The 25,913-nt window shown below is 36.3% G+C and overlaps 2 protein-coding genes across 4 annotated transcripts; both read left to right on the top strand.

Annotated features, from left to right (window-relative positions):
* The first annotated feature begins 40 nt into the window (after positions 1 to 40).
* On the top strand, positions 41 to 18,380 carry LOC306847167 (eIF5-mimic protein 1). Of its 3 annotated transcripts, none has more exons than XM_079380971.1 (12): positions 41 to 92; positions 3,936 to 4,006; positions 6,076 to 6,252; positions 11,131 to 11,234; positions 13,710 to 13,775; positions 13,904 to 14,039; positions 14,207 to 14,316; positions 15,516 to 15,686; positions 15,810 to 15,956; positions 17,591 to 17,729; positions 17,811 to 17,933; positions 18,017 to 18,380. In XM_079380971.1, exons 2-12 carry the CDS (start codon positions 3,943 to 3,945, stop codon positions 18,043 to 18,045), a joined length of 1,266 nt encoding a protein of 421 aa, XP_079237097.1. In that variant the 5' UTR covers positions 41 to 92; positions 3,936 to 3,942; the 3' UTR covers positions 18,046 to 18,380. The 3 variants fall into 3 exon arrangements, with proteins under 3 accessions (XP_079237097.1, XP_079237096.1, XP_079237098.1); XM_079380970.1 differs by lacking the exon at positions 41 to 92 and adding an exon at positions 168 to 482 and having other exon boundaries at positions 18,017 to 18,379; XM_079380972.1 differs by lacking the exon at positions 41 to 92 and adding an exon at positions 3,530 to 3,741.
* Positions 18,381 to 20,078: 1,698 nt separating this feature from the next.
* LOC306846996 (histone-binding protein RBBP4) lies at positions 20,079 to 25,686 on the top strand. The gene is made up of 12 exons (XM_079380729.1): positions 20,079 to 20,238; positions 20,882 to 21,029; positions 21,427 to 21,572; positions 21,682 to 21,855; positions 22,192 to 22,307; positions 22,469 to 22,629; positions 22,768 to 22,894; positions 22,994 to 23,071; positions 23,155 to 23,231; positions 23,329 to 23,386; positions 23,508 to 23,618; positions 24,625 to 25,686. Exons 1-12 carry the CDS (start codon positions 20,223 to 20,225, stop codon positions 24,685 to 24,687), a joined length of 1,275 nt encoding a protein of 424 aa, XP_079236855.1. The 5' UTR covers positions 20,079 to 20,222; the 3' UTR covers positions 24,688 to 25,686.
* The last annotated feature ends 227 nt before the right edge of the window (positions 25,687 to 25,913 follow it).

The raw sequence follows: 25,913 nt of genomic DNA, 5'->3' as shown, positions 1-25,913 counted from the left end.
GCTGTACTTAACTTGCCTGCTCAAACTGTCTCGTGAGATACTGCACAGAGCGGTGCACGAGATCATCACAGGCAGAAATTAATCACAGACAGGTAAATACAATCACATGATGCGCTATGTTACTATAAGCCTGATTCTCTCCTACTTCTTCTGAACACCTAGCTTCTGAGCTTTTACGAGTTTTGAAGCGTAACCTGCTGGTCTTGAAAACTGCAATTAATTTAATAAGATAAGTATTTGTAAGCAGACGGAGGCATTTAACTAACTTACTGATAAAGTCGGATTACTTGGTTATTTATGAAACCGTGTTGTAATGATTTTAATCACTTGTTTGAACCACAGGTCGACAGCTTGACACAATTACATTGTGCTTTACACGAGCTCACAAGAAAACTATTATTTCAGGGGATCAAAAGTATGTCTGCATGTGTGTGTAATATAGGCTATATTACACAGCTTTCTGAAATACTTGATTCTGATTGGTAAGTTCTGATATTTACCGGTCAGAATTTCCATATGTGCTGCATGTATATATGAAATATCTGACTATAGAATGTGCAATGCTGAACGTAAAAGATAAAAGGTATTTTATATATAAATATGAATGCCCCTGAACTATAGTGTAATATAGTATAATATTTATACTATGTATAATATGTATATTCTATCAAAGCTTCCGTCCTGTGTTGTGTCCCAGCACCTCATTCCGACTTTGAAACCAGGTTGCATTCTCTTCCAGGAATGCCATTGTGTGTTATTCTTGGCACTGAAGCACTTATAAATTGGGACCGGCGACACTAGCTAAAGAGTGTGTCATGGAAAATAAACCTACAGTTATATGACAGCACACACAAGAACACGCCTCCAAGAACATATTCTTGTGGTTGCCAAGTGCAGTGTGATGTTTGTCCTTGTTTAATTGGTTTTAAGACAAGAAATGTTACTTACACACTGTGAGAAAGTGTTTAAATCAAAGAGCTGTGTTGAATAAGCAGTGTGGTACATTAACTGGAGAGTGATTGGGAGTGATTTTGCTGGTTGTAAGCCCCACTCACTCCTCAGAGACTGTTGTAATCTAATTAAGACCTGACTCTGACTTTTGACTCTCCAGAGTTTCTGGTTTTCCAGCGACACCGGTACTAACTGGTCCTGTGAGGTGTTTTTGCTCTGGACATCCTCCACTTGAGCTGATCTAAGGGCCAGTTACTGCATTGTCTGTTGTAATGGATTAAGGTTTGGTGACAATCAGCTAAATCATCCCCTTTGTGGGCTCATCCCTGGTGAATGTGGTTGTTGATATCATTTATAAATCACACGGGACTTGCACATGAGTACATATTGTTCAGAGCTGTGTGAAAGGACTCAATGTTAGAAAAACAATGAGCCATGATGCAGAATGCTGTTTAAAAACAATTGTTCTGATTTCAATTAATTATCACTGTGAGTCATGAGTTCATGCAGCTTTGAGGACAAATCAAGGGTATTCTTTGTGTGGTATGAAATATGTTATCTGTTATTTTAGAGCAGCATTACAGAGCATGGATGAGAAGACTCACCTCCTCTGACTGATTTTTTAGAAACAGATTTTTATATATAATTTTTTTTATAAAAACTATATGTCTGGGATTGGTAATCTTTTTTTTTATTTTATTAATTACTTTATTTGCTTACTTATTGAAAGAAGTGTCTTTTGGACCAAGGCTCAATTTATTTCTTATGCTGATTTGGTGCTCAAAAAATGTTGAATATTTCAATGTTGAAATCAGTTGATCTGCTTTGAACATTATAGACTTTTTTCCAGGATTCTTTGATGAATAGAAATTTATAAAAGAACAGCAGTAATTTTAAATGTTTCGCAATATTGTGGTTAGTTTTTACTGTTACCTTTGCACAATTTAATGCATCCTTGCTGAATTAAAGTATTTGTCACAGGGAAACGCGGAGGCGAGGAACTTCTTAAACTTAGAACTTTATTTACGAAACTCAGGGATTACAGGAGACACAGATGAAGACAATCAGCCCGGACACAGAGGCAGGGAAACACAGGGCTTATGAACACAGGAGAAAACTAGATAATTAATGACACAGGGCTGGGGACCAATAAACTAATGAGAACAAACGAGGACAGGAACAGGAACAACCAAATATGGGCACGAGAGGAGGTGGAAACAAGACAGAACTGACATTACGCCCCCCTCTGGAAGGCGCGTCCACGCGCCATACACCATCCAATGGGGAGGGGGTGTGGGTGCTCTGGAGGCCTCCACGGATCAGGGGGCAGGAACCATGGCGGGACAGGAGACTCGGGAGGCCATGGCGGGACAGGAGACTCGGGAGAGCATGGCGGGACAGGAGACACGGGAGGCCATGGCGGGTCCGGGGACTCGGGAGGCTATGGTGGGTCAGGGAGCTCCGTGGCCCTGGCCCTTGGCCTGGCCACACAGGCTGTGACTATATGGCCCCCCCAACCAAAATTTTCTTGGGGAAGTTCCCCTCTGGGAGCCACTCTCTGGCGGGCTTGCCATATTCTCGGACGGCGGGCTTGCCATATTTTCGGACGGCGGGCTTGCCATATCTTCTGCCGGCGAGCTTGTTTTTGCCGTGAACGGCGGCTGGCATGGGAGAGCCGCAAACGGCGGCGGGGTTGGGAGAGCCACGGCGGCAGGCTTGGGAGAGCCGCGGTTGGCGGCGGGCTGGATCTGGCTCAGGCCCGGACACTTCCCAGACACCAGTAGATCCCTTCTCTCCAACACAATCCTGTGGTGTCTGGCAGGTCCATTGGGTGGTGGTAACAGGCCCCAAGCCGGAACAGGTGGAGGATGGCCACTTCGTGCAGCCCCGCAGAGCTCCCCGGCATACTCCACGAAGGGGAGATTGCGCTTGATAACAGGAAGAATCAAATATGGGCACGAGAGGAGGGGGAAACAAGACACAGGACTGACAGTATTAAGATTAAATAAATAAACCTTGCAGACCCCAAACTTTTGAACTTTTTAAAGCTGACTTTCAAAAATAAATCTGCCCTCATTGGAGTTTTTTTAAAATGTATTATTAAAATTTGATTTATTTTATTTAGTTAAATCAGTTTAATATTACATTATATTATATTATATTTAACTCATTGTAACTCACAAATCATTCTCATCCTCATCTTCACTTTGGTACCATATTATAACATGGTGAAATATTCATGTGCATAATTTACTGCGACATAAAGGAATAAAGGACATCAAGGAACATTTTTTTTTTTTTTGGTTTTGCTGGTTATTCAGAGCTCATAACAACTGCCTTTATTTACCCCATATTTTTTGTAGATTTTTGTCATAAGTTTACACACAATGTTGACGTGCACTCTGTCACTCTGGGCATCAATAAGTTGTTGAGGCAGTTGATGGAAAAATGTTGATTTTGTTTGTGTATATGTTTGTATGTGTGTATACTTTGTGAGTTTGCTTGTATACACACACACACACACACACACACACACACATGCAGAGGGCTGTAAGCTGTGATCAGACATGTCCTTGCTGTAATACGACACGTGTCCCAGGCCTGGGTGACTGAAGTTTACACTGTCTGGGATGAGCCTCTCTATATTTAGCACAGTACAGCGAAAGGCTTGCCGGAGCACTGGCTTTCTGCTGGAGCACTCACTGCATGCTGGAGAGGACATCTCAGCTGATGAGCTTTTAGATCGCAAGCTTTTTGTTCCTCCTAGTACAGTGCACTATTATAAACAAGGTGTGTGAGTGGAGGGTGTAGTGTTGGGGAAAGCACAGATTATTGGGTCAGGAGTTGTTTCATTGTTTTGTCTTGTGGGGCATCTGGCTTATAATGGATTTCAATAATGGATCTGTCATAGCACAAAAAATGGGTCATCTATGTTTTTGTTGCTGATTTGAATAAATTTGATGTCTGTTTCTTTGCATGTGAAGGACTTTTATGAATACCGGTAAGCAACAGAAGCCAGTGCTTACAGGCCAGCGGTTTAAGACCAGGAAAAGGGGTGAGTCACTTTTTATCTCTATATTTCCTATTCTACCTCATAGAAACTAATTGTGGCCTTTAACAAAGCTTTTAACTTTTAAAAACAAAAAACTTGTGTTGACAGTTAAATGGCAAATGTTCGATGATTTTTCTTAATATTTGTTCACATACAGAAACACACACACACACACGCATGTTTGTTTTTGTGAAAAGTGGGGAAATCCCATAGGCGTAATGGTTTTATACTGTACAAACTGTATGTGCTATTGCCCTACACCTACCTACACTTAAACTTAGCCCTCACAGGAGACTGGGCATTTCTACTTTCCCCCCAAACATTGTTGGACATTGTTGACCACTGCACTCTTACACATGAGACAGTGTTCTTAAAATGCAGCGTTAAAAGAAGTTAAAACTTTAAAAAAAACAAGTCTCAGGTGGATTTTTTTTTTCATTCCATTTCCTGCGTCAAAGCAAAAACACAATTTTGTGTGAATAGCCCCTTATCTTTTTAGTTTTTATATATTTATTATAAAAACAACAAAAAAATTATATTACTTGTATAAATAAGTATTTTTATAAATACTTATAAGTATTTTTTATTATAAAAATACTTTAGTATTTTATATATTTTTTTTTTATTTAATTTTTTTTTCTCATTTATGCATCTCCAGTAACAAAATCATAGGAATTATTTTATTATTATTATTTTTATTATTATATATCATTTGTTGTGGTGTACTGATAATTACAGTATTATCATACATTTCTTTGAACATAAAATCGGTTCACATTTATTCTCAGACATAAAACATATCATAAAATACAGTACTGTTCAAAAGTTTGGGATTGGAAGTGTTTTTAATGATCACCAACACTTCATTTTTATTTGTTGTTGTTGTTGTTGTTAAAATACAGTAAAAACAGTAAGATTAGTAAAGTGACATTAATATACGTATTAAACTGTAAACTATTTTCTGTTTAAATATATGTACGTTTATATAAAAGTATATATTTTTTATTTATATAAAAGTAATTTATTCCTGTGATGGCAAAGTAGAGTTTTCAGCAGTCTTCAGTGTCACATGATCCTTCAGAAATCATTCTAATATGCTGATTTGTTGCTCAAGAAACATTTCTTATTATTGTCAATGTTGAAAACAACGTTGTGTTGCTTAATATTTTTGTAGCAAATCTAATACATTTTCTTAAAATAATGGAAAGTTGAAAAATAAATATTTTGCAATATTATGTCTTTACAGTAGCACATTACTTCTGTGGTCCACTTTAGACATTCTGCCGACTATAAGTAATTTTGCAAGTACATGCCAACTTATTCTACTAACCCTAATCCCAAACAGTCTACTAATACTCTAATGAGAGTTAGTTGACGTGTAGTTTCAAAGTTACTAATAGTTAATAGAATGTCTAAAGTGGAGTATATAAGTAAAGTGTAACCATCTTTACCGTCACTTTTGATCAACTTAATGCATCCATGCTGATAATAATAAAATATTAATTTAATTATACAAAAATGACTGGTAGCGTATGTTTAAACAATATACTGTAGGTCAATCTTTTTGTAAACAATTAATTATTTGACATCGAAAGAAGTCATACAGTTTCCGCCATACAGGTCTAATTTGCATCATCCATGTAGGTGTATGATACGGGTGAAAGGTGAACACCGTTAGACATTACAGACAGCTTTGGAGCATCACTTAATGGCTTTTGACTGTGACAAATGTGGGGGCGTTTTCAACAGAGCATTAGAGGTAGGTGTGACTGGCTCTTCAAATGTGAGATCTCACAGGAAGACACTCAACATGCTCTTTAGTGTGTGCTATAATCAGAATTCCTAGCCAGCAGTGAGGCGAGGGAACTCATTTACATAATGGTAGTTATAAGTGCGGCTTGCGTATTTCTGTGTGCGACCACCTGCTTCGTTATCAAGCGTTCTACGCAGATGCATACAAATCAAGGATCAACTCTAAATCATTTAAAGCATTATAAGTGGCTAATATAAATCCTGAATCTCTGCTGTGGTAACCTTGACTGAGAGTCTTTCTTGTGTTTCCTCTCTCACAGATGAAAAGGAGAAGTTTGAGCCTACGGTTTTCCGAGACACTATTGTTCAAGGCCTCAACGAAGCAGGTGGTGATCTTGATGCTGTAGCCAAGTTTCTGGATGTCACCGGGTCGAAACTAGACTACCGCCGCTATGCAGACACCCTGTTTGACATCCTCATGACTGGGAGCATGCTTGGTGAGAAGGTCCAAAACCTTGTGCATAATTTGGAATGTTGCCTTAATACTGCTTTAATTATTGCTTTGTAGATCATGTTTCATCGTTGTGACATTGAGAGCTTTCTTGTGATTTTAAAGATACTATTTTATTTTCTCTTATTTCAGAAATGCAGTTAATAATTAAGTTGCAACACAATTTTATCATATTTTTTTGCTTCTTTAGTTCAAATCATACGAAAGAATTTAAACTCAACAAATTCTTATGAATGGCCCATAGAACTAGTTTTGCACTAAATTACACCTGTTAATCTGAGTCCTTGGCTTGAAAGCTCATTTCTCAGCATTCAGATCCTGAGATCATTTTCTTTTCTTTTTTTCCTTTCCTTTTTTGAGACCAATTTTTAGGGTTTGTAAGGTAAAATGGCACTCGCAAGGCCTGCGTATACTTCACTTTCTGTTTTCCATTCCGTCTTGCGCACAGCCTCATCCGCACAGCTTTCGTTACTAAACTGTTACTCGTCAGTTGCTCAATAACACTTTTATGAATTCTTACAAGGTGTGGCAATGTGATACGTGCATCTTCCCAAATTAGTAATGAGAATAATTTATAAATCTGCTGCTGTCAACAAAAAGAAGCACTGAGGACTTCCTGCGGGTTTCCATCAAAATAAAAGCTCCTTCAACATTCATAAATGTTAGTATTGTAATATTAGCCTACTGTTGTTCTGTTAAATGAAATTAAAAAGACAATGATAATTATAATAATTACAACAGCTCTATTAATACATTTATTATAACGTTCACACAGTGTTCAAATTGGGATCTGTAATATTTTCTAATGTTTAAAAAGAATTCCCTTCTGCTCAGCAAGGCTGCAGTTATTTGCAAGCCTGATTCAAGCAGGGGGTCTCAAAAATGGCCTCAAAATATTATTTTACTAACTTATTAATTTTAAGTTAAATTGTGCTTTGTTGGTATAATGTCTGCTAGAATGCTAAAAAAAATTATCAGTGTTAAATAAGTATTTTTAAATTGTTGTTTTGTATTAGGGTACAATGTTTAAAAATAATAATTTATTCCATGTAGTGTCCATTTCATTCATTTAACATTTAATATTGGAGGCATCCAAGTTATTTGACATATTTGAACATTTTGATAAAAAAAGTAACACAATAGTTGCTTTCCTTGGTATTTAGTTACTTTTATTATAATGATGTAACTCAGTTACTATTTGTGAGAAGTAACTAGTAATTATAACTAACTACTATTTTAAAGTAACTTGCCCAACGCTGGTCACTACTATTGCACTATAATGCTGCTTCTGCCACCTTATGATAATAGATTTACACTTCGAATTAGGTATTCTGTCATCAGTGACAGTAGCTCACTGGAAGAGGATGGAAAATGCCCTTCATTGTGTTTACACTAATAAATGCTGCTGCCTGCCAGCTGCAATCACCAATAAAACGTTGTTCCATTTTTTTTTTTTTTTTTTTTTTTTTGTATATCATCATAAATATCATTATCGCAAATATCCTTGAAATATCGTGATATAATTTTTTATAAAATATCAATAAAAGCTACTCATACGCAAGTAATTCACATTCAACATGCTTTCTCTTCAATAAATGCCTCATCTTTTACTCAAGATATCACTGGGGCCATACTGTACAATCTGACAAGCAATATTCATAAAGGACAGAAAATCACTTTGTGGACCCTTGTAGAACCATCCTTTGTGCTGTTAGCTCACGCAGACACTGGCGTTTTTAGCAGATTAACAGAATGAGAGGTCATTAGCTCACTCCCCCGTGACAGCAGGCTGTTGCTCCACTTCCAGCTCATCTCTGAATCAAAGTGTTTAGTGCAGTACCTCCAGGCCATCAACTTACAAATCCCATTGATGGTTAAAGATAAGGACAGCAGGGAATACACAACACGATTTTAGCCTGTCTTAGTTGTTTCCTAGGAGCGGTCACAACCATTTGGAAATCTTCAGATCTTTTGCACATAAGCAGGCTGAGAGAGTGAGTGGGTGGCTTCACTGTGGGACAGAAACAGTGTTGAAATTGGTTGGAGCAGATATGGGAAGCCAGAGTAGATAACAGCATATTATAAGGGTTTTTGGAGTTGAATATGCATTTTGTGCGTTTAAAATGATATACGTGTAAAGGGTTGTGAAGCACATATGCTGGCAGATCAGACAGCACATAATTAGATTATAGCAGTTTACTTTAATTGTGTACTGACCCATGTTGCTCTCATAACGTTACATCATATAGTGCATTCAAACCAATATACTATAGAAATATGACATTTAAATATACTGTTCAAAAAAGCATGCGTTAAATTATCAATTAAAAATAAAATATGCAGATGAAAATCAGCCTCTGACTAAACCTGGTACAATGCATTAAATGTAAACATTTATGTTAAAAATTGTGCATGGTTTCTTTCAAAATGTTTCAAATAATTGCTGTTCACTTAAAAATTATGTTCATCAAAGAATTCCAAATAATGTATCATGGTTTACACAAAAATATTGATAATAATAATAGTAATTATAATAATAATAAAATATTTCTTGAGCAACAAATCAGCATATTAGAATGATTTCTGAAGGATCATGTGACACTGAAGACTGGAGTAATGATGCTGAAAAATTTGCTTTACCATAACCATAAAACCATTACCATAAAAATATTCAAATAGAAAACAGTTTATAATAATTATAGAAATTGTAGTAATATTTCAAGATTTTACTGTTGTACTGTAATCATAAGATACTTGTTATAATAATATAATATAATCATTGTTATTTTATTAAACAAATTAAGTGTGATCATATCAATACTATATACTTTAGCAGCTTGACCTAGGTGTAGTTGTGTTTGTGTGTTATTTTTTCCTCTCCTCCTTTTTTTTTTTTTTTTTTTTTTTTACTCCTTCTGCTAGTAAGAATCATTAGGTAGTAAGTTTATATTCTTCCTCACACACACTACACTTTTTGTTCAGTCTATGTGGAATGAGTTCAGTTTCAAAGACTGGTAGAGATGTCTTTAGCATGGGACTGTCTCTGTCAACCCAATTAGAGCTAAAAGGTTTACTCTGGCTCTATATAAAGCCCAAATAGCTGTGAGAGCATATAAGAGAGGAAGAACAGCAGCCTGATCAAACATCCAGTCAACAGTCAGATTACTCCAGCTAGGGTATAGAGCCCTTAACTCTGTAAAATAGAGATTAAGTCCAAATCTTCTGACCTTTGCCCTTATTAGTACTTAACAGACTGGTTTTCTTGATCTTTGTTAAAACAGACCTATTACACAATGAAAGCACTACATTCAACTTAACATGAAAATAAACTCGGTTTACTTTCTTAATGTTTTTGGTCTTATAATGAACTATTTATTTGTAGACATTAATTTTTCTTCATAATTTTCACCAAAATAATTTGTTAATGTCTTTAAATCTGCGTTTTTTCAACCTCTTAAACGACCCTTCAAAAGACTGCCCTAGAACACTTTTTTTTACATGATTCAATCAGTTCTTTATTAATAAAATTGGTCCTGATCTACAGTTTATTTATTTAGATTTTTTAAATGATTGAATATACTGTCAATTCAGAAATATGTCACATTAAGTAAAATTTGTTAAAATATTTGAAAATGTTTTTGCATAGTAATTTGATAAAAAAAGAAGAATAACAGAAAATTTCTGTTGACCTGAAAAAGAAAACTTATTTAAATATTTGGAATATTTCTGCCTGAATAATACAAAGCCTCTAAGGAACACATGGAAAATGTTTCTTTTGTGTTCTCTTGCAAAACTTTTGCCCTAAGAAAGTTTGTATACGCATGAGAGAATGCAAAGGTTTTGCGAGCAAATGCAGAGTTTCTCAGGGGATATAGTACTTTGGCTAGGGAATACACACATTTAGCAAGGGAACACAAGTTTCAAGTTTGCAAATTTCTCAGGAGAACCTAAAAGTTTTGCGAGCAGATGCCAAATTGCTGATGGAAATAATATGAGGTGGAAAGAAAAATTGTATTTTAGTGCTTTTGCATTTATTTGCTAACCTTTGACATTTCCAAAACAACACTGCATTTGCAAGTTTCTCTGGATAAATTTTGTGAGTGAAGGCAAAACTGGTAATGGAAATAATATGAGGATGGAGGAAACTATATATTCAGAAACTATATTTTCAAGCCAATGCAAAGTTTTTCGGGAGAATTATTTTTTCTTCCAATCGTATATTTTTTTTCCATCATCATGCCCTCTTAGGTGCTCCATAGAAAAGCCAGTTTAGTGTTTTATGAAATGGTAAGATGGGAAGTATTACATTGACCGATCAGTGGCTCAACACTGTAATCCGGAGCAAACCTCTCAAGGGGATGTGAAGTTAACTGTGTGTATGGTATTAACCCAGACACTTGTGGATTAGTCCATGAGGCATTGCATTATTATGTGTGCAGAGCACATTGAGAAACCATGTCCTATTTTGGGGTGTAAGCAATGCTGTAATTCAATTTCTTTCCTTATTTGATTAAATGCTTTGGAAATGCATCTTCTCTGTAGTACAGAGGCTAATGCTTTTTAACTTGACCTTCACTATACTTCTCTTATACATAAAGCTGTACAGCATAGTCCTGTACATTATGCATTATACATAAATAAAACTGTAAACATTCCAAACAAAGCATACAATACAGGGAATTAAGCATTCTGGTATAACTGTAGTGTGGTTGTATAGCTGGTTGATGACTGTGACATCTGCTCATCTCAGTTATAACTGTGCAGTGGGCACAGTGACATTTTCTCAATAGGGGTTAACAATGACAGCACTGTGCTCTCAAAGGATTTACAGCATTAACCTGTAACCTCACTTTCCCTCTTTCAGCTCCCGGGGGAACACGCATTGACGATGGGGACAAGACCAAGGTGACGGAGTACTGCATGTTCAGGACGGAGGAAAACCACACTGCTGTCCGCAGCTATGCTCAGGTGAACAGCCCACTTCACCCCGTTCAATGAGATGCTATTTTTCCTTTGTTGTACAGTATATGAAAAATAAGCAGCTTGAACCAAGATGGCAGGAAGGCGGGGAATCCTGTTTCAAAATTGCATTAGATGTACTTGGCTCCCAAATCCTCAGGTAGAGCCAGTATGCCGCTCATACTGTGCCATTTTGAAATAATGCCTTGGATTACATTGTCTCTCCATCACCAGCCACTGTAAATTTAAAAGTGTATTCTTGTGTCCAGGGTTTTGATTTTGCCATATCATAAGGAATCAAATTTGATTTGATTTTGGTTTTAGAAGAGTTTGATGCATTTGATGTATTATGCTATAACTAAGGATCTAAAAAAAGTAAATTATTAATAATAACAATAATAATAGCATAAAAGTATAATATATAAAGTACATATGATGTTATTTTATTACTGTCACCAAGGGTGGTCCATAAAACACGCACAAAGAAGAAGATCGATGCAAACAGGCTTTTAATAATCCACAAGAGGGTAAATAACAGAAGGCAGGCAGGAGACACATGTGTAACATTCACATTCAGTACCGGACGAAGACACAGTGAACTGACTACAACTTAAATAGGAGGGCAAACGAGGATGGTTGACACGACACACCTGAACATAATGATACAATCAGACATGGGGGGGAAATCTAGGTCACGGGCACATGAGGAATAAAAACACAGCAAAACAGGGGCCCGTTCTTCGTACGTCGCTTATAACATCTGAGATAATTTGAAAGATTCCACATCTTCTAATCCTGATAATCCTTATGGCCACAGCCATATCACCCTGCAGCCCAAGACTGGTTGCCCACTGAAGCTAAGCCGGGTTGAGCCTGGTCAGTACCAGGAATGGAGACCTCCTGGGAAAACTAGGTTGCTGTTGGAAGAGGTGTTAGTGAGGCCAGCAGGGGGTGCTCACCCTGTGGTCTGTGTGGGTCCTAATGCCCCAGTATAGTGACGGGGACACTATACTGTAAAAAGCACCTTTTGTTTGAACCCACCCATTTTTCATGTTACCAAAAGTATTGGAACATGTGACAGTAACAGTTGTTTTAGGGTATTTCTTTACAGCTGTCACAATGTTTGTGACATCAGCAACAACCTCCAGAGGGCAGGAGTGAAGGTATCACAATCTACTGTTCGCAGAAGACTTCATGAACAAAAGTACAGAGGCTACACCAGAAGATGCAAATCACTCATTAGCAAGAAGAATAGGAGACGAGCCTCAAAAATTCTGGGACAAGGTTTTATGGACTGATTTTACGGACCAAAGTGATGGAAAGGCTAAAGTTTGGAGAAAGAAAGGATCTGCTCATGATCCCAAACATACAAGCTCATCTGAAACACAGTGAACACAGGTGTACATTATAGTACACATTACACAGGTAATGTAATGGCTTGGGCTTTCATCACTTCTTCTGTGACAGGCTCATTAATCTTCATTAATGATGTAACACATGATGGCAGCAGCAAAATTAACTCTACAGAAATATTTTGTCTGACAATTTACAGAAAGATGCAACCAAATTGATTGGGAGATCCTTCATCATGCAGCAAGATAATGACTCAAAACATAGTGCCAAAATAACAAAGGAGTTCATCAGGGGCAAGAAGTGGAAGGTTTTAGACTGGCCAAGTCAATCTCCACACTTAAACCCTGTAGAGTATGCATTTTACCTGCTAAAGAAGAGACTGAAGGGAGTAACCCCCCAAAACTGAAAGAGGCTGCGGTGAAAGCCTGGAAAAGCATCACAAAAGAAGAATGCAAAAGTTTGGTGATGTCAATGGGTCACAGGCTTGATGCAGTTATTGAAAGTAAAGGATTTGCAACTAAATATTAAGTCTTTTTCTCTTTAATCTATGTTAATTCTATCTGCTCCAATACTTTTGGTAACATGAAAAATGGGTGGGTTCAAACAAAAGGTGCTATCTTCTAAGTTGTGTATCAGATCCAGATGAAAATACCTGAAAAGCTGAAATGTTAATCTCTCATCTCATATTCATCTTTTGATGTCAAACCCAAATGTTTTCAGTCTACAGCAAAAATAAAGGAATTGGCCTTACTGTTCCAATAGTTTTGGAGGGCACTGAATATATATATATATATATATATATATATATATATATATATATATATATATATATATATATATATATATATATATTAAATCTTTATTGTTCATTATTATATATCATATTTTGTTACAGTATGTTTACATATTTTAATATACTGTATCTAAAAATAATAAAAATACAATAACATTAACATCTAAAATTCTATAATATGTAATGGCACATATTTATTACTATTATTACATTTTGGAATTTAATATTTGTTTTTAGGTTTTGTTATTATTAGTATGCCAAATGTATATGACCCCTTTATTTTTTTAATTATTTCACCATTATTAACCTTAATGCATGTGACTCATGTCTATATACAGGTTTTCAATAAACTTATCAGAAGGTACAAATATCTGGAGAAGACCTTTGAGGAGGAAATCAAAAAGGTAACTAATCTGCAGATTATGGTCTTGCTATTATCAATATAGAATGAGAATGTAGTGTAATAATGGTAATGTGGATGTTCCACATAGGTTGATATACTGTTTGTTTTGATCCATATGTCTTCTCATAGCTTCTTCTCTTCCTGAAGGCCTTCACTGAGTCTGAGCAGACCAAACTAGCCATGTTAACAGGCATCCTGTTGGCCAACGGCACACTGCTGCCACCTATCCTCACCAGCCTCTTCAGCGATAACCTTGTCAAAGAAGGTTTGTGCTTGATGTCTCTTCGTCTAGAAGGAGAGGGGAACAAAATATGTATTGAATGAATTATTGGCTTGAGAGAATTTTTTTTTTCATTGGCAGTGAATTCTTGATTTGACGATTTTAGAAATTTATTAGAGTATATGCTGTTTTCCCCACTGTCTGCTTTGTAGGAATATCAGCCTCTTTTGCGGTGAAGATGTTTAAAGCGTGGATAGCAGAGAAAGACGCCAATTCGGTGACATCTGCCCTTAGAAAAGCTAACCTGGATAAGAAGCTCCTGGTATGATTGTTGATGCTCATCTGTTCTGTGTTGGCTTACACTCGAGATCAATTCTGATACTGAATTCATTAACCTCTGAAAATTATGAGCGATAATGAATCATTTTGCAGATAAATTATGTTTCCATGGAGATGTTCATCACCTGGCAGATGTGTCTTAACACCCCTAAACTCACTCATGACCTTCATGCACACAGTACAACAAAATCCATTCAGATTGTATAACAAAAAATAAAGGTTTTGATGTTCAATCACAGGTTGTAAATAATTGAAAACAGTTTGGACACAATCACAATTATGATGCTATGTCTACATTCATAAGGTTTCTGAAATTACCTGTAGTTTATGAACTACATCATGTTTGGCGGTGGTACGATTTTTTTATGTTTTTGAAAAATGTGTTTTATGCTCACCAAGGCTGCATTTGTTTGATCAAAAATGCAGTATTATTGTGAAATATTATTATAATTTACAATGACTTTTCCATTTTAATTATATATATATATATATAAATATTTTGAGAGGACAGCAAATTGACACTGTTATACAAGCTGTACACTCTCTACTTTACATTGTAGCAAAGCGTCATTTCTTCAGTGTTGTCACATGAAAAGATATAATTAAATATTTACAAAAATGTGAGGGGTGTACTCACTTCTGTGAGATACTGTATATTTATATATTAAAATGTCATTTATGTCTGTGATGCAAAGCTGAATTTCAATCTTCAGTGTCAAATGACCCTTCACAAATCATTCTGTTATGCTGATTTGCTGCTCAAGAAACATTTCTTACTATTATCAATGTTTAAAACATTGTTCGTTTTTTGATGAATAGAAAATTCAAAAGAACAGAATTTATTTAAAATACAAATATTTTGTAACAAAAAATCTTATAGGCCTCAAACTTTTGAACTTTTTTTTGGCTTAAACAAATGCAGAAATTTTGTTTCCCAGAGTGCTGATGCTGAAGTGTGTAATTTCTGTTCCACTAGCCTCCCTAAAAATAATTGCAAAAACAGTGATGATGCAATCATTTTCTCCTTCTTTCCCTCGTCTTCCATCAAAATCGAGCTGGGAAATGAGAAAGTATTTTAACATGGGACTATTGACACACTTTACCTTCTTCGTCTTAAAGGTTAAAGGTTCTTCCGAGTTCCTCCTGTAGTTAATCTAATTGTGTAATCTGCCGTGACTTCAGGAACTCTTCCCTGCCAATAAGCAGAATGTGGAGCATTTCTCAAAGTACTTCACTGAGGCAGGACTGAAGGAGCTGTCAGACTTCCTGCGCATGCAGCAGTCTCTGGGCACACGCAAGGAGCTTCAGAAAGAGCTGCAGGAGCGCCTGTCGCAGCAGTGTCCCATCAGAGAGGTGAAGCATCCACACATGTTAAACACTGCTTTTGCTTCAAGATCTAAGTTTTATATTGGGCATTAAGGATTGTCACGTCAGTCCTTAAAATGTTCCGTATGTTCTGGTATGAATTGTGCTCAGATCGTGGTGTATGTGAAAGAGGAGATGAAGAAGAATGATCTTCAGGAGCAGGCTGTGATTGGCTTACTGTGGACCTGCCTTATGAATGCTGTTGAATGGAATAAGAAAGAGGAGCTGGTCACCGAACAGGCCCTCAAACACCTGAAGGCACAGTATCAACACCCAGACTTTATAATGCTACATTGATATTTATAATGCTCATATATGTATTCTCATATCTAAATCATCATTAAACTTCAAAGTGTTTTGTAGCAATACTACATGTTTTTAAGTAATTAAATTACACCATTCTTACACTACAATAATCACCGCTGAATCGCTTCAGCTATAATCACTGAAGCTGTCTACACTGAGAGTCTGTTACAGACGATACACATGAATCATACTCGATACACATCTATCTATGATATCATTTTACATTTTTCGATGATACAACAATCAACTACTTGAGATTAATTTATTTTGTTCTTTTGTTATATAAAAAACTATATAACAACTTTTTGAACTTCTTTTATTTCCAAATTTCTGAAGTGTAGAATTTGCAGCTGATTGGTCCATGAAGGAACTTGATTGTTGTATCAGATGATTATGTAGGCAGCTTCCAGCCATTGCATCTTAACACATCACAACAATGCACGTGCTTCCAGTATACTGCCGTGCAAAGGAAAAAGACCGTAACTTCGATTTTGGTCGAAAATTAGTTATTGATATTTTTGGGACATTCGAGACATCCTTTATCATGTGCGTAAGTATCTTGAGTCAATTTGGTTGTTTTTCCAAGAAAATAATTTTTTTTACTGTCCATTAAAGTCTGCCGCATTTAAATTATGGTGTAGACAAACGGATTTGATAGATCGCGATCTACCACACAGCTCCATATAACAAAGCACTGTAAAGACTAGACACCTTGGCAGCAATAGCTACATAATCGTAAATAACCTTTAAAGATTTAGTTTTTTTCTTTTTTATAATGCAGATTATTCACCAGGCTGTCACTTCTAGTTGAATGTGTGTGGACTCGAATGCCTTAGCATGATCAATCATAAAATCAGTAGCCTACTAACAGTTCACAATTAAATCCTTATCCTACCTTTTCTTGTAAACCGATTAAAATCAATCCATGGAGATAAGCGTCGTCAGAGATATTTAATCCTCAGCCATTCTAAGCATTATTCCTGCTTGCTGGCATTCACATAAATCCACAAGTCGTTTGTTTCATTCAAGTCAATATAAAAGCAATTATGCTATGTCTAGCATTCTTTTCCGTTACTAAGCATAGCAAATAAATTGTTTGCAAAACGGTCACGTTTTACTTTTAGCCTGCTTGTTACGGTCAAAAAAAAAATATATATACTGTATATATTTAATACAGTCACATTACTATGCAATAGCCAATATGAGAGAGCCCATGATCACTAGATTTTATACAGGTGTTACTGTAACGATTTTGTAAATGGTGATCAGCAACAAAATATTGATAATGTGGAAGTTACTGCCTTTTACCTTGGTGTGACTTCTCACTTTTTGCAGACAATGCAAAAGCAGAGTACAGTAACTTCAAAATAGGGGTAAAAATGTATGTAAGTATAGATAATTTTCATTACTAAAACATCTAATTGCCAAATTTCCAGTGTCCTACCTATAATTAATTTGGCTGGACAAATGAAAACATTTTCTCAGTTTCACACTCTAGCAGTCTTTTGCCTTTGTAGGGCAGTATAGATCTGTGTAAGAGAGATACAGTGATGCTGGAATGATAATCATGATTGTTTCTTCTGTAGCACTTTGCACCTCTCCTGGCTGTGTTCAGTACTCAGGGCCAATCAGAGCTGGTCTTGCTGCTCAAGATTCAGGAGTACTGCTACGACAACATCCACTTCATGAAATCCTTCTCCAAAATAGTAATGCTCTTCTACAAAGGTACCCTTGTCTCACCTGATCAGCGTTTTAACAATACATTACAGGCAAGGTAAGACATGGTGTGTGTTTCTCATTCCACAGCTGATGTCCTTAGTGAGGAAGCCATTTTGAAATGGTACAAAGACGCCCATGCTGCCAAAGGAAAAAGTGTATTTCTGGAGCAAATGAAGAAATTTGTGGAGTGGCTTCAGAATGCGGAGGAAGGTGAGGAATTATATCGGATAAAAATATCCTCTGCCAAACAAAATGTAAATCTCAAGCACATTTTTTCTTTCTCTCTCCCACAGAGTCTGAGTCAGAGGGGGAAGACGACTAATAATTTTGAGGATCCTGAAGATTTTCTGGGATTTACACAAAAGCTCTCTGTGACCAGCTTTTTAGTGCATATTTAGGCTCTTTGTCGTTACATTTGTGTCCAGAGGGACAAGTCACATACACTGAGGCCCAATCCAGTGGAGGAAGCTACATATAGACAGCCTTTAATAACAAACACTTTAACATGGATTTTATATTAATGCCGTTCAGGTACTGCGTTTCCTGCAACTGATTTTCATTTGAACAAACACGTGTATATGTCGTATGGGACTGCTTTGAATCTTTTTATGAATAAAAGGTGTTTTAGATGTACTCTATTTCAAGAATTTGACTCTTTTACTTTGTCTGACTCCTCTTTATTTCCTGCCAGTTGAATAAATGTTGATTAGGACTATATTAAAGCCTTTTAGTTCTACAAATTATGCCAAGGACAAATCCTTTACTGTCTCACTCACAGATTGGTTAATGTGTTTTAAACATTAACATTAAGATATATATATTTTTTTATTATAGAGCTGGCTCATTATCATTCAGAGTAGATAAATTATTTTTTTAAATAATGTTTCTGAATAAGCCTCTAAACTGGGCAAATATCACCCAAAAATATTTTGTAATTTTAGGGCTAATTAGAATTGGCCTATTTTATTTATTTAGGGAAATAAGCACATTTCCCCTCAGTGGTCATTTAACCAGAAGGTTTTTATTTAGTTATTAAAATTATTATTCTCATTAGTCTCAATACTGTTACATAGAAATATAATCATGTGTGTGTGTGTGTATAAATATATGTATATATATATATAAAATCAAATTTAAATGATAGTAAATATTGTATTTTTGTATCATCCATCATTCTTAATTGTTAATCTCATTAGAGTCCCAATACTGTTACAAAGTAATATGTAATTAAATAATGTAAAAATATTTATTTAAATCATATAGAATACTAAAATGCTGTATATTTGTAAATACTATATCCTGAAACCCAGAAGAAAAAAAAAAGCTTTGTGAATTTAGTATTTTTTCATGTCATTACATTTAGACATAAGAAAAAAAATTGAAAAATATATATTTTTTAAATATTTTATTCATATGTTATGCTATGTCCCCTGTAAAGGACACCAGGACTCAGTTTTTCTAAAAAAAATAAAAAGACATAAACAATGGGATTTATTTTTATTTATTTTTTAAATCACCAATACATTTTTAGGTTTCAGGATTTTATACCAAACTTTGTAAGGATGATTCTCAGCTGTGTTATAAAAATATAACAGAATGATTTGACATACCATTTTGCTTTATACAATACGTGTGTAAAATTTCCATAAACTGGTTTACCCATCAAACACAATCTTATCTATACACTGCATCTAATTTGCATATTAAAGTGCTGTTGGGACAGCATGTTGTAAAAGGAAGTGTAATATTGGGAGTAATAATTGGCTAGATTTTCATAAGATTATTGATATATCATTTCCCTATACTTTTTTATGTCTCCCAAAATGTGTAATAAACACGCTTTTAGTCCCAGTGTCTTCTACAGTGTACTTGTACGAGATGTCCCGCTTCATAACAGGAAGTCATATTTTGATTTGAAACCCCATAACATGTTGATTTATGACAAACAATTTGAAAAGTAATCAGATTTAAATGGTAATTACAAAATACTATTATATTTCCATAAGGATGTAGAATTTTATCACTCAATTAATGTCGGTCATCTTTAAAGACCAAGCAGAGGGAGTTTTAATGGTGAAACTTCCAAACATTTGGTCTCTCTGAAAAGCCCTGAATGTGCTTTGTACAGGGCATCTCGAATTTAAGCGGTGACATGTCCGGTCTCAGAGAAATTTACTCAAATATAATGTCCTCTATTGAGACAAAAACATCATAGCTGGGTGTGTCTCAGGATGATATATTTTCCTTTTCTTCATCGTCCAGATTTTGGTGGCGTGTTGTCAGCAGAGGGCAATGTAGAGTGTGTGAGATCCTCCTCCGCAGAAGCCGCTCTTCTTCTCCTCTCCGCTCATTGGTGGCGCGTGCTCTGCTGTGTCTGTCCGAGTTGGCGCGAACGTGCACGCCGGCGCGAGACAAAGAGCATCCTGCACTCCCGAGGAAACTACACCGGTATCCTGTTATCGGTCAAGTTTACGAGTGGTAGCTGTCTGTCGAGGCGTTATGGCTGATAAGGAAGGTCAGCATGGTTCCGTGGTACTCGGGGTTCTGTCTTTTAGCGGCGGTGGTTGAATGAAGCCGGTAGCGGCTGCGAGGTGTTTGTTGCTGTGAATTTAGCGCACAGGCCGAATCCCGCCATAACGACACAGTCCTGCTACATTAGTACAGTTCGCTTATTATGAACACATAGTAGCTGTTTTGCGGCGTAAATGTATTATTATTATGATGGGAACGTGTTAGGAATTATCTAAACCATTAAGCTATTTAACTTAGTTAAATTAGCTGCGGTTTGTTTATTTGGCTTTTAAATTGAAGTGTGTGAATGTGGGATGCGTCGCTTCTTTTCAGGAAACTTTCAGTGTTGTTTTGGATTTGTGTTGCTAACTGATAATAAATAAAAAATATTTAGGCAATGTGCACTAAATTAAGTCGCTTTCCAGAGAGTTTATGACATATTGAATAATATTGGTTGCATCTTCATCTTCCAGTAGACTTAAGTTACTTATAGATTAGACGAAAAGTCATTTAGTGTCGTACAGTAATTGTGGGGGGAAAAAACTTTATGATATTAACTACATATTCAAGTTGCTTTAAAAAAAAAAGTTTGTATTGAAGGCGTTTTGACAGATCTCATCTTGTTTTCCCGCCCCTTTTTGTTACAGCTGCATTTGATGACGCGGTGGAGGAGAGGGTGATAAATGAAGAATATAAAATATGGAAGAAAAACACACCGTTTCTTTACGATCTGGTGATGACCCACGCGCTGGAGTGGCCCAGTCTTACTGCTCAGTGGTTGCCAGATGTCACCAGGTAACACATTCACACCTACTGACACTGGCTTTGAAATGGGAATGAAACCAATTATTTTGCTATTAATTCAGTGGAAGGAAACCGCTTTATTCACTGCTGTGACGTGACATGACTGATGCAATTTATCAATAAGCAAATTTGTCAATTATTTTTATTATTGATTTAGATTAGTTTTTGCAGCACTACTTTGAAACATTTCATTTATTGAGTGAATCTTTTCAACATGTTTGGTGGGCTTTTCCCATGATGTCCTGATAAATGGTGATGTTTCAGCTTCACTGCTTTAGGGATGTGGGTAATGAATATAGTGTGGATAGTGATTGTTTCATCACAGCTGTACAATTTGCATTTTCATATAGGTCAGTGTAAATAAGCACACATGTAATCTGTTTCACAGACCTGAAGGGAAGGATTTTAGCGTACACCGTCTGGTTCTCGGCACACATACCTCTGATGAGCAGAATCACCTGGTTATTGCTAGTGTCCAGCTGCCCAATGATGATGCCCAGTTTGATGCCTCGCATTATGACAGTGAAAAAGGAGGTGAGTGGCTTATATGTGATGTTCAGATCATGAGCTAAATTGTGACTGCATCATCTCCACCTGTGTACTTATCTCATGTTGTCACACCTGTTTCTCTGTTTGTTCACAGAGTTTGGTGGTTTTGGTTCAGTAAGTGGCAAGATAGAGATTGAAATCAAGATTAATCACGAGGGAGAAGTGAACAGGGCTCGCTACATGCCACAGAACCCCTGCATCATTGCCACCAAGACCCCCACTAGTGATGTGCTGGTCTTTGACTACACCAAACACCCCTCCAAACCTGGTATGAGCAATTCTGGAAAAGTTATGTCACTTTTAGCTCAATGTATCTAGCAGCATTGCTTAAACGGCGATTGGTTTTAGCTCAAGTATAGCACACTATTTAAAGCACTGCAAGAAAAAATTAATTCTAGGTTTTTACCCACACTAATCAACTAGTTTTTCAATGTGGTTATGACCAAGCCTTATTTGGTAGGGAAAACATGATAATGGGAGACTTAACACTTTATTTCCAAGCTACTTGTCAACTCAGTGTTTGTGTGTAGGTGTCACATGTCAGTATTAAGTATTCCCTCTAAATTTGTGTTCTCTTTGTGTTCCCTTCCTGTGCTCCTGGAAGACCCCTCTGGAGAGTGCACTCCTGACCTGCGTCTGAGGGGACATCAGAAAGAAGGATATGGTCTTTCCTGGAACCCCAACCTCAGTGGCTGCCTACTGAGTGCATCTGATGATCACGTACGCCATTTGTACAATTGCTATCATTGACTTAATTATATGGTGAACACAGCTGTACATTTGCAAACATGCTGAGGTTTCAGATGTTACTTTTTGTACCCTTCATTTGTTTTTAAATTCAGCCAACACTAAATATTCAAGTTCTTCTGCTTTTTCTGCAGACCATCTGTCTGTGGGACATTAGTACAGTGCCAAAAGAGGGGAAAATAGTGGATGCTAAGACCATTTTCACAGGTCACACGGCTGTAGTGGAGGACGTGTCTTGGCACCTGCTGCATGAGTCCCTCTTTGGGTCTGTTGCAGATGACCAGAAGCTTATGATGTAAGTTCCTTGTCTTCCTGTGTGTTTCTGTACTCTGAATGACTTTTAGCACATGTAATTTAAAAAGGCATGTAACAGTTTGAATTGTGGTTATATAGTGCGAGCAGTATTTTAATCTGATTTCTCCCCTTTCTTTAGCTGGGACACACGCTCCAATAACACATCCAAACCCAGTCATGCAGTAGATGCCCACACTGCAGAGGTCAACTGTTTGTCCTTCAATCCCTACAGCGAGTTCATTCTGGCCACCGGTTCTGCTGACAAAGTGAGAACTACATTGAGCAATTGGTTCTGTCACACCTGTGAACACTTATTAAATGTGCTTCTATATTTAGACCTCTGAATTGTGCTTTGTCTCTCACAGACTGTTGCATTGTGGGATCTGCGGAACCTGAAGCTGAAACTTCACTCATTCGAATCGCACAAAGATGAAATCTTTCAGGTATCAAATCCCGTCTTGCCATGATTGTAGATGAAATTAAAGATAAATGAGTGTGGTGATAAACTCTTCAAATGTGTCCACAGGTTCAGTGGTCACCCCATAATGAGACCATTCTGGCTTCTAGTGGAACAGACAGGCGACTCAATGTTTGGGACCTCAGGTGGGTTGTCTCATTTTTGTTTTACTTCCCTGAAATGTAAAATACTTTATAATTAGTATCTTTTTACATGGTTAACAAGAATTCATTGTTTTTGTAGTAAAATCGGTGAGGAACAGTCACCAGAGGATGCAGAGGATGGACCTCCAGAGTTACTGGTGAGTAGTAATGTTGTTCAGTTTTATTTTAAGTGTATGTAAATATATATATATTTAGATAAAGTTATTGTGCTGTTCTCTGAGGTCATGTTATTCACATTTTATTTTCTAAAAAATTTAGTTCATCCATGGAGGCCATACAGCCAAGATTTCTGACTTCTCTTGGAATCCAAATGAACCGTGGGTGATTTGCTCCGTGTCTGAGGACAACATCATGCAAGTCTGGCAGATGGTAAGGACACTTTCAGCTTTTTAAGCCTATTTGTTACAACTTTGAATTTTCCATCAGCTCCTCTGCAATAAATAAACATCAGCTCAAGTGTATGCCACCCCTTAATATGGATGTTGGGGGAAAAAGTTTTAGCATAACCTTTCTAGTTTTATCGGTAACACTTTATAATAAATGCACACTATGAATCATTAGTTAAGCATTAGTAAATAGTCGATTCATCCTTTATCTTTTCTAAATTACGTTATTTACGAAAGTTATTTAGTTGTCGTCAGTGGTTCATAAGATCATTTAGAAAGTTTAAGTAAATGATTAATAAACTATTTAAATGTACATTTATAAATCTTATTTAGATGCATGATAATAGTTGCTCAGCGTGTTAATAAATGGTTTATGAACGCACATTCCTGCTGTAATTCATTAAGTCAGGTAGTTATAAAACATTTAGCAGTTGCCAGCCATCTATTTTTGTGAGCTCATCTAAAGTGAGGACTATTTATACCTTGTAAAGCATTTACAAAGGAGATTTAAAGGCTCATTTATCTTCCAAACAGAAAAGTTAAACAAACACAACACAGAAAGATCCAGAACACACACATTTTTTAAGATGTAAAAAATTAAACTGTACACTTGATAAAAAATGAAAAATAAACCTCTGCAATTTCATAGAAGAAAAAAAAAATTCAAGTGTACAGTAGTATAGTTTCTTTTTTTTTTGCATCTTGAAATAAATGTTTCTGAGTTCTCTATCCCTTGGTGTTTATTTTTTCTGTTAGGAAGATAAGGGAGCCTTTAAATCTCCTTTTGTAATAGATATGCTTATAAATCAAGATCAAGGATTTATTTATAAACTGCTTACTAATGACTATTAATGTTGGGACAATGCTTTATAAAGGATGAACTGACTATTTACTAATGCTTACCTAATGATTCACAGCGTGCAGTTATTATAGTGTGTTACCGTTTTATCTTATAGCTCTGTTTTATATGCATATTTCTTTTTATTTAGGCAGAGAACATCTACAATGATGAGGACCCAGAGGGGGCAGCAGACACTGAGGTTCAGGGATAAAACGGCTCTTTATACCACCCCACTCTCAGCATAAGACAAAACTCTTCTAAAAACTGTCTGGCTACACTCAAGTGAAGAACTTAACTGCTCTCCCCCTAAGTAATGGAAAAGGAATAATTGACTATTTCCCCACCAGGCATTTTCTACTACTATGTTAAAAGAGTATTTTTCTAAGAAAAATGTCAGTGGATCATTTGTCAATATCTGAATGAGACAAATGAACCTTCTCATCCCTTCCCACCAGTGTCTTATGAAGATATCCTTAAACTGCAAGTATACTTAAAGTATTACTTGATATCAGAAAAGTGTATACAGGTGTGTAGTATATTGTGACCAGAGTGCAGTGGTACAATGTTGATGTTCAGTAGATTTTTTTATTTTATTATTATTTTAAACTTGCCCTACAAATGCATTTTCCCATTTAAGTATCCATTTAATTACTGGCTAGATGTATTGATAACTTAAGCTCTTGTGCACTCTTTTTACTTTGAGCTTCATGGATCAGTCAGGTGGTGTTTAATGTCTTTTTAATATTGTGACTTTTCAATGTTTTTCTCCTGTATGTCCATACCGTTGTACAGAACATTATGAATAAACTGTTTTTGATAATTTATTTTGTTATGGTGACAGCTTTTGTAAGATTTTTTTTTACGTTAAGTGCAGTGTATATCTCTTACATAAATTACCAAGTTCCAAAATGTGAGAAATTGTGCCTGAACCAGGCAGCAGAAAATTACCATTGTTAACCAATCAGAAAAGTTGTAGGCGACTGCATGCTAATGGTGTGCGAGTCCGGGAAAAACACCTGAGAAGAGATGATGCCAACCCCTCAGAGGACCTCAGAGGATGCCAAAGTTCAGACATCATGCAGAATTACCAAATTTTGCCTTAAGTTAAATATATTAAGGTTCTGCAAAACTTAATTTCCTGTAGAGCTGCTTTGCCATGATTTGTATCGTAAAAAGCGCTATACAAATAAACTTGAACATTTTATCACTGAACACATGACAGATGATGAGGATATTGAAAGGCAATGCCGTATGATGTATATGCAGGTGAATATACTTTTACGTAAGTTTAGTTTCTGTTCAGATGAGGTGAAAGTGTCAATTTTCAAAGCATACTTTACAACACTTTATACTGCTAATGTGTGGTGTAACTACAGAACATCTAGTTTACAGAAGCTGCAAGTAGCTTATAATGATACAATGAGAATCTTACTAAGG

Source organism: Barbus barbus (genome assembly GCF_936440315.1).
Source record: "Barbus barbus genome assembly, chromosome: 27".
NCBI lineage: Eukaryota > Metazoa > Chordata > Actinopteri > Cypriniformes > Cyprinidae > Barbus > Barbus barbus.
This window is presented reverse-complemented; position numbering and strand designations above follow the sequence as displayed.